This window comes from Hydra vulgaris, chromosome 08 (assembly GCF_038396675.1).
Source record: "Hydra vulgaris chromosome 08, alternate assembly HydraT2T_AEP".
NCBI lineage: Eukaryota > Metazoa > Cnidaria > Hydrozoa > Anthoathecata > Hydridae > Hydra > Hydra vulgaris.
Window position 1 is genome coordinate 8,679,940 of NC_088927.1, and position 12,751 is coordinate 8,692,690.

Here is a 12,751-nt window from a genome sequence, read left to right on the forward strand (position 1 = left end):
TAATAAATTGATCTTGTGGCTCGTAATAAGTCCTTTTGTCATTATAAATAAACTTGTCAGAAACGTAAAAACCTTGGCAAATTTTTTATGCGAATTTTTTGCTGTAAATTTTTGTCCGCACTTCTCACAGTGATAAATTCCTTTTTCATGGAAAACGGTATAATTTTCGTTAAGCATACTTAGTGCGTGAAAGTTATCTTGTTTTTGAACTATGCAAATTTTAATGGTGTTGTCAGCATTTTTTCTTTCGTTTGCTTTTTGACGTTCTATTTCTGAAAGAAAGTCTTTGTAGGGATTTTGGTCTTCTCTTGTTATATTTGCACTTTCGTAAATAATTTCAAGTAATAATTCCAATTTTTTTTTGTATTGCGATTTTAATCGAGGATGTAAAAGCCGAACTCTTTTTGTTTGTTTTCTCAAACTAAATATTTTAAAATTTAATTTGTCAAAAGGAGGTTCGTAAAATATTTCGCAAAATTCTAAAAGATGTTCATATGTCATATTGTAACATTTATTTTTTAAAGATTGCAAGGTCGTATACAAGTGACCATCTTCGGTGTTTTCAAATAAAATTTGATATATTTCGTCTTCAGAACTAAAATCCGACAAGTTGTTTTCCAATAATTTAAGATTCCATTTTTTTAAGGTGTTGGTTTTCCATTTTCGAATTAACAAACCGATCATTAAAGCAGCATAAAAACAAAGACCCGAATCAAATAAACCGCTGTAATCTAAAAACATTTTTTTTTTCTGATTATAATTTAAAACTGTCCACGTTGTCGGACGACGAACATTGCCGTCATGTGGACGATTCCATTCTCCTTCCCATTCGTCCAATGTTTTGTCTTTATTTTTTTCATGATATTTTTCTGAAATATGGACTTTTATTTTTTCATAGTGTTCAAGACGTTTTTCTGAAATTTTGTTTTTATTTTTTTCATAATATTCAAGTCTAGCTTTTGCAATTTTATCTTTATTTTTTTCATTATATTCAAGCTGTTTTTTTGCAATTTTGTCTTTATTTTTTTCATAATATTCAAGCTGTTTTTTTGCAATTTTGTCTTTATTTTTTTCATAATATTCAAGCCGTTTGTTTGCAATTTTGTCTTTATTTTTTTCATAATATTCAGGCTGTTTTTTTGCAATTTTGTCTTTATCTTTTTTATAATATTTATGGCATACATCTGCAATTTTGTTTTTTCGATATTTGCAAAACTTCTTTTCATCATTGTCTTCTTCATTTATTTTTCTTTTTCCAGATAAATTAAAATTCCTTAAGTTTGACATTGAAGTTTCGGTCAATCGACTTAGACTTTTGACTTTAAAATTGCATAATCTGATGATGCGCCATTGACTGTCATTCTCTAAAATATTAAATACAGAACGGATATTGTTATCTTTAATATACTGTAAATTTACAAGTCCTCTTAACGGCTTAATGAAATAGGAGAATTGTAACACCTTTTTATTATTTTGGACCAACCGTTATCGATAGTTTTGGCACATAATGTCACAATATTAAAAGCGATAAGAAAATTTTGAAATACTTCTAATAAAGATTTGCATTTGTCAAGTTCAATTTCAAAACCGTGTTGGGTTTTTTCGTTGATATGAAAAACAATGTCATCAGGTGATTGAAGTTGATAATTCAATTCTTTTTCTTCAATGACATCTTCGTTTTTATAGTTGTCCATGATGTAATAAAAGTATTCGCTATAAATGTTTCCATTTTTTAAGGTTTCTTCATTTTTAGTTTCTTTGAAATTCATTGTTTATATCTAAAAAAAAAAAAATTATTTTACAAATTGTTGATAATAATCGTTAACAAGTTGATTAATCTTTATATTTTTAAAATTTTTTTCAAGTTGATCTTTATTTTTATGCAAAATATAAACATCGTTTATATTGCAAACTCTCGATAACGAAACGTAATAAAGAGTAGGGTTAAATGCGTTTTCATTAAAATCCAAAACTATTTTTTCATGGTGCTTCCTTGCGCTTTGTGTACGGTTAACGAAAAGGCTAATTGCAGCGGAATTCCAACACGAGAAGCAATGGTCGAATGGACATTGTCTAAAATATCTTCATTCACCGCTTCAATTTTAATTTCACGATTGTTCATCAATATCCAAACTTCGTCATTTTCAATTTGAATGACTTTTCCAATTGCACCATTACACAAACCTTCTTCGACATTTATATTTTTAATCAGCATAACAATCGCATTGACTTTAACTGTGAGAACTTGAGGAATTCGAAATAACGCCGTCGCTTTTGGATCTCTTATGACATCTTTGGAATAAAAAGTAAATTCTTTATATTTAATATCTTTCATTTTCTTATGATTATAAAATTGAACAGATAAATTTCTAAAAAACAAACGCGTATATTCGTCGTTGATTGAATCCTCGTCAATAAAATGCCTTTTTGTCAAATATTCTATCGAGTCGGCAGACACTTGACCTAAACGTAACTCGTTGAGCACATTGAAAAATTGCAAGTCGTCTTTCTGTCTAAAACACGTTGTTAAATTGAGCACTTTTACAATATACTGTTTCCAAATGGAAGACTGAAAAGCATAATTTCCGACAATGGGTTTTAATTGATAAAAATCACCGCACACAATGACTTGGATCCCTCCAAATAACTCGTCTTTGCATTTTCTAATTTTACAACCTAATCGGTGCAATAAATCAAAAGTTTCAGCGTTTATCATTGATATTTCGTCAATAATAAGGACATCTGTTTGTAACCATATTTTTGTATACTTCTGGATGCATGTACCGAATATAATAGTCATCACTTTTGGTGCCAGTTTCAATTCCAGCAAAAGAATGAACGGTACTCCCGTTTAATAAACAGGCGGCTATGCCTGTACTTGCTGTGACTGTCATTTGTTTATAAATTTGCTCACTTTTGGCAATCGCGTCTATTAAATAACTTTTTCCACAGCCGGCTCCGCCTGTTATGAAAAAATTTTCTCCGTCATCTAGCCATTTAAAAGCTAATTTTTGTTCACTTGATAGTTTCATTTTTTTTTAGTTGACTAAAAATAATTTATTCTGAAAATGTAATCAAAAATAAAAATTTTACAAACCATAAAAAATACATGATTTTATCGTTGCAAAAAAAACTTTTATTATTTAAAGAAGACAAATAAGCAGTCAAAAATATTATTTCTTCTGGATTTAGACTTTTTGTATAAGTTTCAAATTCTTCCTTTGTTTGACAATTGATTACATTTTCAATAATTATTTGTTTGTTAATTATCTAAAAAAAATTAAAAATTATTTAAATAATTATAAGCTAAATAACAATATACAAATGAACTTAGTTGTTTGTTCCAATTGGCGATATTATCGTTCATCTTGGTTAAAAAATTACATTTTTCAAACATTTCCGAATTATAAAACGTATAAAAATTGTCAAAGTTTTCATTAAAATAATTGCCAAAATTTTCTTTTATTGTTTGAAAAACAATCCTTCTTAAATTTTGCGGATATTCGTTAAAATCAACAACGTGCATGAAAAAACTTTGCCACGTGTCTTCATTGTCTTCACACAACAGCATGGAAACTCGAATTTCGTTTAATGTAGCTGGACAAAAACAATTTTGTTCGTATAAGAGTCGCAAAAAATCGTTCAATTTTTCTTCCGACATGATATGGAGAAGACACATTATTTTTATAACTAAATAAAATAATCAAAAAATTTAATCATCATACCATTCAATATTTTCAACATCTTTTATTATTTCATTTATTTCAGTCAACCATTTTTCTTTATTTTTATAATTGTTATAATAAAAATAAAAAGCATCAAAACTTTGACAATAATAAAACGGACAACAGTTTTTAAAGTGTTGTAATAATATCAAAATTTCAACATTTGTCAAATTTAAACATTTCATTTCGAGAGTAAATAATTTAACCCAGTCGTCAAAATTTGAAATAGAAACTTGATAAATGTCCGTGCTATAATTTTCTTGTAAACATTTCAAAGCCGCCGGTTGAATAAATTTTAAAGAACAAACTTTATTAAATTTCCAAATCATTTCAACAAAACTGTCCAACTGTTTCAAAGCGATCATTTTTCGACACTGACAAAGACATAAACAAACAAACCAATCATGTCATATCAATATCTTTTATGAATTGGCGACCGACAGGTGTATTATTAAAATTGCACTTTGATGGAAAAATAATTATTAGTATAGCCATTTTCTATTAACTTTTCACAATCTTGAAATCCTTTTTCGTTTTCAAAACATATTCTTTCTTTTGTGTTTAGAGAACAATTGATAACTTTTATTTTTACTTGACTAAAAAAAAATTTTTTTTATAGATACATATATTAAAGATTAATAATATCGTTCATAATTTTACAATACATTAAATACAAATCATTTCTAACAAATTTTTCAAACTCGAGTTTACTATTTTCTTCAATCATTTTGCGATATTCTCGACACGAGTTTTTAAACTCGTCAATTTTCTCTTCTGGAATATTATTCTTTAAAAAAGCAAACATTTTTTCGTAAGCATACAAAGAATAGTTTTGGAGTAAATCTTGATTTAATTTAATACTTTGATTATATTCCACAATAACATCGTTTAGACTTGTTAAAATAATATTTATTAAAGATATTCCGTCGTGGTCAAAGTGCTTTTGCACTTCAGATTGAATATGACCTTTTACACGGACATATAATTCTCTATTATCGCTTTCTTCTTCACCATTGCCTTTACACTCGAACAAACGGACAAACGATTCATATAGTTCAAAGTTTAACCAAGCAAGATTTCTCCAAGATTTAGATTTGTATACTAAATTATATTGTGACATTCTAAAAACAATTAGAAAAAAAGTTTTATAATTGATCCAAATACAGATTTTATTATTTTTTTATGAACTAAAAGTTTTTCTTTGCGTGTTACATAATTAAAATCTTGCAAGATTTGTCCTTTAAAGTCGTATTGAAAACATAGTTCTAAATATTTTGAAATGGCAACATCCCTCTCTTTAATAAATTTATTTTCTTCATTTATTAAAATTTCCAGTTCCAAAATGGCTTTGTGACTTTTTTTAATTATTTTGAAAATGCAATCCATGTACAATAAACTTAATAAATTTTTATCAATGCTCTCAATATCGTGTTTTAACTCCATTAAAATTTTTGTTATTGTACCAGAGCTCCATTTTGTTTCCCAGTCGTCTTTGTCATATTTTAAAATTTTTCTAATTGTTTTGAAATGTTCATAATGTTTTGGATTTTCATCGAAAACGCGGTTCCATATATACAAACGTTCACATTTATGTTTTGCCCATTCCACGTTTTTATTAAAACTACATTCTTTGCCAGAGTTGTTTCTACTGTTGCATTTCATTTTTTTATATCCTGAAAAAAATTTATTCTTTATAAAATTGTAACAAACATTCGTTTATTTCGTCAGAAATTTGCATATTACAAGTCGATTCCTTTAAATTGTCACAAAGTTTTGACATTCAGTTACTTTTTTTTATACCTGCCGACTTTTTTTTTTAAAAATTTTTTATTTCAAAATTAAAAACAACTGTCAATTTCAAAAAAAAAAAGTTAACGAATAAAAAAAATAAGCAATGCTTGAAAATTTTGTGTTCTAAAAATCAAAAAAGTTTTATATGATATTTATTGTCCAGTCGATCCAAATCCTCCAACTCTTTTATTTTCAATAACGGCTGATGCTACATGAAACAAAGATTGACAACCTTCAAATTCAACTTCAACCTTTTGAGCTCGAACAAATGGTACAAATGTGATTTGAGCAATAAAACTTTTTTTTTCGACTTTATAAGGTTCTTTACTGTTATTAAAAAGCATGACTTTTATCTCTCGAGTATAATCAGAATCAATGATGGCAGGCGAGTTGAATACCACTAATCCATATTTTAAAGCAAGACCTGATTTTGCAGTTATAAAACCTTGAATATGGTTATCCATTTTAAATATAGAAACTCTAGTCGAAACAAGTTTTTTTTCAAATGGTTCAAGAATAACTTCTTGCGTACTTCTCAAATCAAGACCGGCGCTACCCGAAGTAGCATAAAAAGAATGGTTTTCCAAATCTTCAATCAAAACTGACATCTAAAAAAACATTTAAAAAACAATGTATCTAAAGAATTACATTTAAAAAAACATTTAAACTTTTAGCGCATACATACCTTTCAAGCTAACTTGCACTCTGTTTTTTTTTAAACTAAACAGTTCCTTTTATACTCTTTTTTAAAGCGAAAAGTGCACAAAAAAAACGTCATCGAGTTCAAAGTTCAACAATCGTACGTTGCTTATTGTTCGAAAAAAACTTGTTTTATTCTTGTTTTTTAATCTTGAATTTTATTTGTTTAAAAAAAAAAAAAGAAAAACAATGAAAAAAAAAACGTATAAAAGGAAGTTGTTTAAAATTTTTTTTCATTCGACAAAAAAAAAATGGCTAGCGTTGATTTTGAAATTACATTTTGCAACGACAAAAGTTATTTGAAATTTGGTGATTTGGCTGCAAATACATTGTGGCTATGTGACATTCAACGAGAGAAAGATGTCATTGCTTGGCAATATTCAAAATGCCCGGTAAAACCTGTCGCTCAATTCGATTTTACAAAAAACGAAGTGGTTTATTCTAATCATAACGACGAAGAATGGATATTGCTTCCTGAAAAATACAGGCAGCAATGCAAAAACAGAGAAAAAATTCATTTTCTGTATAGAGCAGAAATAAAAACGAGTAAAGACGACAAAAGTTTTTTAAATAAAAAAGGCGGCGAAAACAACTATCAAGCGTTTATACATCATGCGCAAAGTAAAGTGACAAAGAAATTTTTGGAAAATTTAATGAGCGATTTGGAAATTATTCAAAATAAAGCTTATGTGTACGCGTTCAACGTTACGAAAATTTATAAAGAAGTTAAGTTTGCCAATTTTGCAATTCGACTTGCAAAAGACGACGAAATGTTTCATTATTCAGAATACGAAAGATTGGCCGCAATTGAACCTCCCATGATGAACGTCATTTTGAAAGAAAAAGGTTATCGTAATTTTAATCAAAATTTAAAAAGAGCTGCGAAAGAAAATGCCATTCAAGAAACTGGCAATAAAAAATTGAAAAAAGAAACTGAAGAAGAAGAAGCTTAATTTTAAATATTATTTAATTTTTTTTTTTTTGAGATATTTAAATGTATTGTTAATAAAAACTTGAAAAAAACCAGTTTATTACCAGAAACATTGTTTTTTTTATTCTCTTAAAAGGTAATTTCAATGGGTATAAATACTTTGAAAATGTTAAATTACAGTCAGTTTTAAAAGAATGACGAGCAAGCAAGTCGATCAATCTGTAGAGAAAGCCTTACAACTGTTTTATCCAAATAATGAACTACATCCTATACTTCAAGAATTTCATCATTTGGATCACACGTATAAAGATTGGCTTAATATTATAAAAGAATATTTAACAAAATGGAATCTTCAATTAAATTTACCCGAAGAACAATATTCGGTTCTTTATCATGTTTTTATAATGAAAGATTATAATAACAATATAGACTTGTTTGCAAAATCTTTTAGAGAATGCATGTCATTTGAAGAACAAACGCTTAATTGGACTGGGAAATGTATCAAGTTTGCGCTCTAATAAATGAAACTTTTTTAGAAATTATCAAAAAGGAATCAACACACCCGATATATAAATTGTACAAAGATAAGCTGGATGAATTTATTGCAAATTTTAAATACTTTAATCGAGCTTCGTTTAACACGTGGAAAAACAAATTAAAACTTTCTCTCAAATATTACTTTTTGTTTCCTTATTTGATTAATAATCATGGCGATTATTTGAATAACCATTACCGCGATTATGAAGAATTGCGAAAAAAGTACATACCTTCAAAGTTTACTCTTCAAGCCAATTATACCCGTTTTAGTTTTAATGACAAACTCTTTCACAATGGTTATTATACTATATACACGCCTATTCGCATTTATGATTATTTTTCAAAAACTTAAAAATACAAAATAGTGCAAGATAAAGTTTTAATTTACAAAGCTATTAATCAATGTAATTTTTACCACAATTCGCCAATTGAATTGTTTCCGCAAGCAAACTGGTTTTATTTTTTCAAAAGAAATTTTACAATATCTGCTATTCTTTACAAGAAAGACGACAAACTTTACGATTACTTGAAGCATAAAGAAAGAAATATTGCAAACAAGGAAGAGTTGAAAATTGTCTTTCACTCATAAAAAGAAACATTTGTTATTTTTTAATTATATTATATTTGGAAAAATTTTCATTAAAAAAAAATACATTTTCAAAACATGTACACGTATTCTTATTTTTACAGTTGTTATCCTTTAAAAAGTTTAAAAATTCTCGAAAATTGTTTGATGAATTTTCATCTATATTAAAATAAAGTAAATCTTGCATGTATAATAACAACATTTTGGTTTCATATTTTGAACAGTGATGTAAACGACAAATTTGAAATGTCAAATGAGTATAATGATATTCACATTTTTGTTCTCCATACCAATAACGCATATTTTGCACTTTTGGAAATTTTAAATAATTCAAGTCAAAGAAATATAAATTGAGATTTAAAGATTTTAGAATACTTTTTTCCATGTCTCCTCCTTTAAACAATATTAAATTGTTTGCATAATTTTTAAAAATAAGAGTCAAATATTCGTCAGTATTACAACAAAAGATATGTTCGCCAGAAAAGGAATTATCAGGTTGATAAGTTAATCCGTGAATATTACGATTGCAAAAGTTAAAAGTACTTTGTTCCTTGAAACTTAATTTATCAAAAGGTACACATGGCCAAATTTGAACGTGATAAATTTTGTTTCCATTAAACATTCGCAAACACAACTCTCTTAGACATCTTTTCCCCCATATATGTCGTTCTGTATTTTCAATATATTCGACATCCATAAACCATATCTAAAAAAAAAAAGAGTTGTAAATCATAAATAACCTCTGTTTCTTTGAAAATTACTTTTACAAGTATAAAAATGTAAAATGTGTTTAAATTTTAATTTAAAAAAATGGAAAGAGTAGACAGTATAATTAAAAGAATTCACAACAACTGCGTTGTATGCGCTTTAGACGAAGTGAGTAAAAGATACAGCCAGTTTAATAAATCTGGCAACTCCTCTCCACATTCTCCTATATCAGATGATGAACATACAAAAGATGAATACTCTAACGAATTGCTTCAAAAAATATTAAACTCCAAACGAGCAAATCTTGATTCTAGCTCAATTGAAAAATGTTTCAATAATAGCAATTTTAAACACCTTTTAAACGAGCCTCAGCTTTGCTTTGACCATCAGAATCATTTTGAAAAATTAAAAAAAGACTATATGGATCAAAAAGACTGTATAGCAAAATATTATCATTCAAAACTTGTAGTTTTGGTCATGGAATCACAACCTAATAAAAGCCAGTTTGAAGCAGAAGGTGATCAAACAGACGGTTTTATAGATACGTTTAGTACAAAAGTGCTGCCAGCCGCTTCAACTCTAATTAAAAAACTCGAGGCAATTTTGCGAAAACAAACTGTTAAAAGAAGCATTGACGGAATAATAAAAGAAGAACCGACGGATAAAAAAACTTTATTTGTTAATATTTTACATGCTGTTGTAACAATATTTATTTCAAGTTTTTTTAGTATTGAAGAATAATGTGCTCAAATGAGTCTTTAATTTCGTATTTTTCTCAACCTGCGTATAAGAATTATTTTAAAGGTGTGTATGGCTTTAACGAATTAAGTCGATCCACAGCCCATATCGACATTATTAAACGCATGAACAAAAACGGTTCTTTTATTATTTATAACAATGAAACAAGTAAAGAAGATGGTCAACACTGGCGAGCGCTGATAAAATTGGATGACGGTCATTTTTTTTGCTTTGACAGTTTAGGTCCAGAAAGCGTTCTTCGTCAAATTCCTTTTCATCTAAGATATAACAGACATTTGTTTGAATCTGTAGACGAAGTTCAAACAAATTTAAAAATTAATACCTTGAATATAAATTATAACGAAATTGAAATTAATTCTTATATAAAAAACACAAAACATTTTCCGTACGAGTGGACACTTCATAATAAAGAATTTTATTGGTTTACACATTTCATCTTGAAATTTAGCGCAGAAACTGGACAACAAAATGTCATGTTATCTTACAACAAAAATTGCTATCAATGGAATAACAGTAGTTTGTGTGGCGCTTTCGCGGCATATTTTTTAACAATTTTATTTAACATACCTGATTACAGATATAGTTCATCATTTTACATACCTTTACTTGACACTTTGTTAAACCGTCATTTTTTTGAAATTTCTGAGCTTCATAATTCTGAACAAATTCTGCTAAAGATGGCTCCATTCTTTAAATTTGTAAAAAAAGAATTCTTTCCTTATCTTGATGCAACAGCCAAACGACTGTTTGAAAAAGACGTCTTGTTACCTTTATATTTCAAAAAACAAGAAAAACTGGAACGAGACTCGCTGTCGGCTAAATCCAAAGACAAAACAATTAATCGTGATATATATGAAGCACAAATATTGTCTGATAATACTGTACGCAACATTTTAAAAAGTCACAATTTGCTTAGAACAAATAATGAAACACAATGGAACAAAATCTCAATGCAGGATTTATTAGCTATACCTTCTATAATGAATGAAGAAAATATTTATTTAATGCAAAACGAAGAAAAAAAACAAATATACTTGAATAATTTTTCTCGATTACAAACAATAGACAGATTTTTAGACAGACCTTGGGATGACGTCATCACAAAAGAACATTTAAAAAGGCTTTTTGATCTCAACTTGTTATAAAAAAAAATGCAAAGACAAGCTATATGTCCTTTACGCGACACTATCGAAGAACAATTGTGCAATACGTGTGATGGTTACGGTCAATTATATTGTATTTTGGCAAAAGAAAATCAAAAAGCAATTTTGGAAGAATTTAACAAATGTCTTGGCGTTATCAAGGACGATATATTATATGTTACATACGAGAAAAAGATGTTTAAGTTACCAAAGATTAACATAACTTGTGATTATTGCAACGGCAAAAAAAAAGTCTTTATTAAACGCAACAGAAACCAAAGTTTTCAAAAAATAAAAAAACATTTATTTTTGTATATACATTTTATTTAAATAAAAAATAAAATACAAGTTATAATTTTTTTCTTTATCGTACTTCAAAAGAGTAATCTTGCATATAAGGTTCGACAGCTTTTGTTAAATTTACCGTGTTTGGTTTTTTTCCTTTCCACGCTTTTTTTAAACTATACAAAAGAGAACCGACTTGCAAAGCGTTTGACACGTTTTTCGGAGTTATGTAATCGGCTAATCCGTGTCCCCGAGTTTTCTTCATTTTTCGTCTCAAAAAATGTCTTTTATTTTTAGCGCTTGTTTTTCTCATTCGCTTTCGAGTAGCCATATTTGAAATGTATCTTTTATCACTTCAATAAAGTCATTATATAGCATTTCAAATTTATTTTCTTTTTGCCGAATTATAAATGTAATAATAGCCATATCAGATGAACGGATTATTTTCATTTGATTGCTTGCGTCTACTCGGAAAAACAATTTAAAATTTTTATTTAAAGATTTTAACGTGCTATATGAAGAATCTAACTGTTGTAAATCCGAAACAGGCGAAGGCGAGGAAAAATTATTGTAAAACTCGGTCAAACATGTTTTGAAATCCATGATTAATACTTGTTATTTTTTTTAAAAGTCGCGTTATTTATTAAAGAATTTTAAAAGTCGCGTTATTGATTAAAAAAAAAATTAAAATTCAAACACTGTTTAATTTTAAAAAAATACAATTTTGTTTTCTTATAATAAAGGCAATTTCTTTCCTTCATATAAAACTCTATCATTATATTTTACAATGTACATATTTAATGCTACAACATATTCAAGTTCGAATCCGCCTAAAAAAGAAGTTAAACTCGAATCACCTTCATTTACATTACCACATATCATCTCGACCAAATGACCGTTTAAATATGAAAATAAAACAATATATTCTCCGCGATTCGAAACATCCATTCTGATATTTCTGATGTATCCTTTAACATCGCGTTTCATGTCTTTTACCAACAGAGAAAATGTTTTTACGTCATTTTGCACAATAGTAAAAAATGCGTTTAAAAAACAAGTTGAACATTTTTGTTTCTGATAATGAATAGTGCCAATTCGATGACAGCGTTTATACATTTTTTTTTTAAAATATAGTGTTAAACAGTGGTCCAAGCAATGGTATACTACCAAGTACGCTTCCTAAAATGCCTTGTCCGCGTTTTTTATAGTGTTTTTGAGTGTTTACTCTTCCTCGTTTTTTAAATCTCCTCCTTCCATGATATTGTCGCGATTTTTTCATTTTTTTTTTTTTAAAACACGTTTTCCGACTAAATTTAATCTTTAACTTTCTTTTGTCTTTTTATACTTGCTTTTTTATTTTTCTATTTCAAATCAAGTCTTTTTGACATATTCAATACTTTATTTTTTATCTTACTTCAAGTTCTTCATGGAGGATTATTTGGTTTTGTTGATAAAATATTTTGTTAATATAAAATTTATGTAAACATTTATCTAATGTTTTTTTGTCAAGACCCATTTATATATCGGCTGTCCTGCACGTCCATTTTTGATGTTTTGTCTATTTCTTTTATACGTTGCCTTTGTTTTT

General features: G+C 27.8%; 2 protein-coding genes across 2 annotated transcripts; both read right to left on the reverse strand.

Moving 5' to 3' along the window:
• Window positions 1-1,972: 1,972 nt before the first annotated feature.
• LOC136082978 (ATP-dependent DNA helicase PIF1-like) lies at window positions 1,973-2,800 on the reverse strand. Its single transcript, XM_065802392.1, has one exon. It carries the CDS (start codon window positions 2,798-2,800, stop codon window positions 1,973-1,975), a length of 828 nt encoding a protein of 275 aa, XP_065658464.1.
• A 2,868-nt stretch (window positions 2,801-5,668) lies between these two features.
• Window positions 5,669-6,124, reverse strand: LOC136082979 (deoxyuridine 5'-triphosphate nucleotidohydrolase-like). Its single transcript, XM_065802393.1, has one exon. The coding sequence runs from the start codon at window positions 6,122-6,124 to the stop codon at window positions 5,669-5,671; it is 456 nt and encodes a 151-aa protein (XP_065658465.1).
• Between the last annotated feature and the right edge of the window lie 6,627 nt (window positions 6,125-12,751).

Bases quoted from the DNA above. Each gene is read 5' to 3' on its own strand.
- LOC136082979 (XM_065802393.1), bottom strand. From the start codon at position 6,124: ATGTCAGTTTTGATTGAAGATTTGGAAAACCATTCTTTTTATGCTACT.
- LOC136082978 (XM_065802392.1), bottom strand. From the start codon at position 2,800: ATGACTATTATATTCGGTACATGCATCCAGAAGTATACAAAAATATGG.